Genomic DNA, 2161 nt, shown 5'->3' on the forward strand with positions numbered 1-2161 from the left:
GCCGATCTCGCAGCAACGAGAGGCTGGAAGTCGATCTTTCTATATGCGTCGTGCGCTGCAGGCCAGCCAAATTTATTGGCACGCGAACGGGAAAAGGAACTGTTAAAATATCTGTAAATACCATGCAGAGTGCAGCTTCAATTATTGGCACGTGACGCCCGTGGGGAAGCGACGGACCGACCGGAACAAATGGGCGGACCAGCACCGCCCACCGCAGCGCCCTGGAGCTGGACCACCACGCGCCATCATCGCCCTCGCCATCCATCCATCCCATCCATCATCCCCGGCAGGCATCATATTAATATATCCACTCCAAGCAAAATAAAATAATATCCAAAGCAAGCCTCTATTCGCTCCAGATCGTAGTCTTGCAGTCCACCCACGGCGGCGATGGCGGAGCTCAAGAGCCGGCGGGTGATCCTCAAGGACTACGTGGAGGGCTACCCCACGGAGGCGCACATGGAAGTGCTCCCCGCCGCGGCCGTCGACGAGGCCGCGGCCGCGGAGGAGGGGTCGGTGCTGGTCAAGAACCTGTACCTCTCCTGCGACCCCTACATGCGCCCCAAGATGTCCCGCCCGCTGCACCAGTCCTACACCGCCGCCTTCGTCCCGGGCGCCGCCATCACCGGCTACGGCGTGTCCGAGGTGGTCCGCTCCTCGCGGCCCGGGCTCGCCGCCGGCGACCTCGTCTGGGGCATGACAGGCTGGGAGGACTACAGCATCATCAAGCCGCCATTCACGGCTATACTCACCAAGATCCAGCCCGACGACGGCGTGCCGCTGTCCTACTACACGGGCATCCTGGGCATGCCGGGGCTCACGGCCTACGTCGGCTTCCACCACATCTGCTCCCCCAAGGCGGGGGAGACGGTGTACGTCTCCGCAGCCTCCGGCGCCGTCGGGCAGCTGGTGGGCCAGTTCGCCAGGCTCCTGGGCTGCCACGTCGTCGGCAGCGCCGGGTCCAAGGAGAAGGTGGACCTGCTCATCAACAAGTTCGGCTTCCACGACGCCTTCAACTACAAGGAGGAGGGCGGCGACCTCGCCGGCGCGCTCAAGAAGCGCTTCCCCGACGGCATCGACGTCTACTTCGAGAACGTCGGCGGCAAGATGCTCGAGGCCGTGCTGCTCAACATGAAGGTGCACGGCCGCATCGCCGTCTGCGGCCTCATCTCGCAGTACAACCTCACCGCCGGCGAGAAGGAGGCCGACGTCGGCGTGCGCAACCTCACCTCCCTCGTCTCCAAGCGCATCCGCATGCAGGGCTTCATCGAGCCCGACCACAAGCACCTCTACCCCGAGTACATGGCGTGGGTGCTCCCGCACATCAAGGAGGGCAGGGTCGTCTACGTGGAGGACGTCGCCGACGGGCTCGACGCCGCGCCCGCAGCGCTCATCGGCCTCTACCACGGCCGCAACGTCGGCAAGCAGGTCGTCAGGCTCACCGCACCCGAGTGACTCACACACTGTACTGTAGTAGCAGATCAACCGCGCGTCAACCATCAAGAATAAAACAAAATCTATTCCCATCGCAATCGCAATCGCATCTTTTTTCAGAGGAATATAAGACTGTTTATTATTGTCACATAATTGACATATCGTTTATATACAATTGAGAAACAAAATAGCGATTGAGCTCTCCCAAAAATCAGAGATCTATTGGAATAAGAATAGCTAGCTAGAGCGAGCATCGCTGTCGCGCATCTTCGTGGTGGAATGTAGACGAAAAACAAATTCTTTACAATTAAAAGGGGAGTTATATTGTTTTTTTTTAGTCCTTGCATGTGCGATGAGCGGCAGTTTTTGTTTTTTTCTTGTCTTATGCACTCCGATTCTTCACGAGTTTCATCCTCTAGATGTAGTCGATGGAGCTTTGTCGAAATTTTCTGCCGTTTTGTTTGGGTCGTTAGGGTTTCTCGTTGTGTGGCGAAATTCGGTGTATGGTGTTTCAAACCCATTTAAGGGTTTGAGTAGTCTCCGGTGGTCCTGAAATCTAGATGTAATTTTTATTATATTTGATCTGGCTTTTTGACTTTGCACTTGCACGCAACTGCTATCATTATTGCTTAGAAGGGGTAGCTTAGTGATTCAATCTCCGACTATAAGGCATCTTAGTGATTTCCCATGTTTGTTTTGCTCAAATCAAAATAAAATTGTTGTTACT

The 2161-nt window shown here is 55.8% G+C and overlaps 1 protein-coding gene across 1 annotated transcript; it reads left to right on the forward strand.

Moving 5' to 3' along the window:
* Window positions 1-282: 282 nt before the first annotated feature.
* LOC123068746 (2-alkenal reductase (NADP(+)-dependent)) lies at window positions 283-1532 on the forward strand. The gene has a single exon (XM_044491375.1). The coding sequence runs from the start codon at window positions 391-393 to the stop codon at window positions 1453-1455; it is 1065 nt and encodes a 354-aa protein (XP_044347310.1). The 5' UTR covers window positions 283-390; the 3' UTR covers window positions 1456-1532.
* The last annotated feature ends 629 nt before the right edge of the window (window positions 1533-2161 follow it).

This window comes from Triticum aestivum, chromosome 3B (assembly GCF_018294505.1).
Source record: "Triticum aestivum cultivar Chinese Spring chromosome 3B, IWGSC CS RefSeq v2.1, whole genome shotgun sequence".
NCBI classification, from domain to species: domain Eukaryota; kingdom Viridiplantae; phylum Streptophyta; class Magnoliopsida; order Poales; family Poaceae; genus Triticum; species Triticum aestivum.

What these genes read in the sequence shown, in the direction of transcription:
- LOC123068746 (XM_044491375.1), top strand. Translation starts at nt 391, where the DNA reads ATGGCGGAGCTCAAGAGCCGGCGGGTGATCCTCAAGGACTACGTGGAG.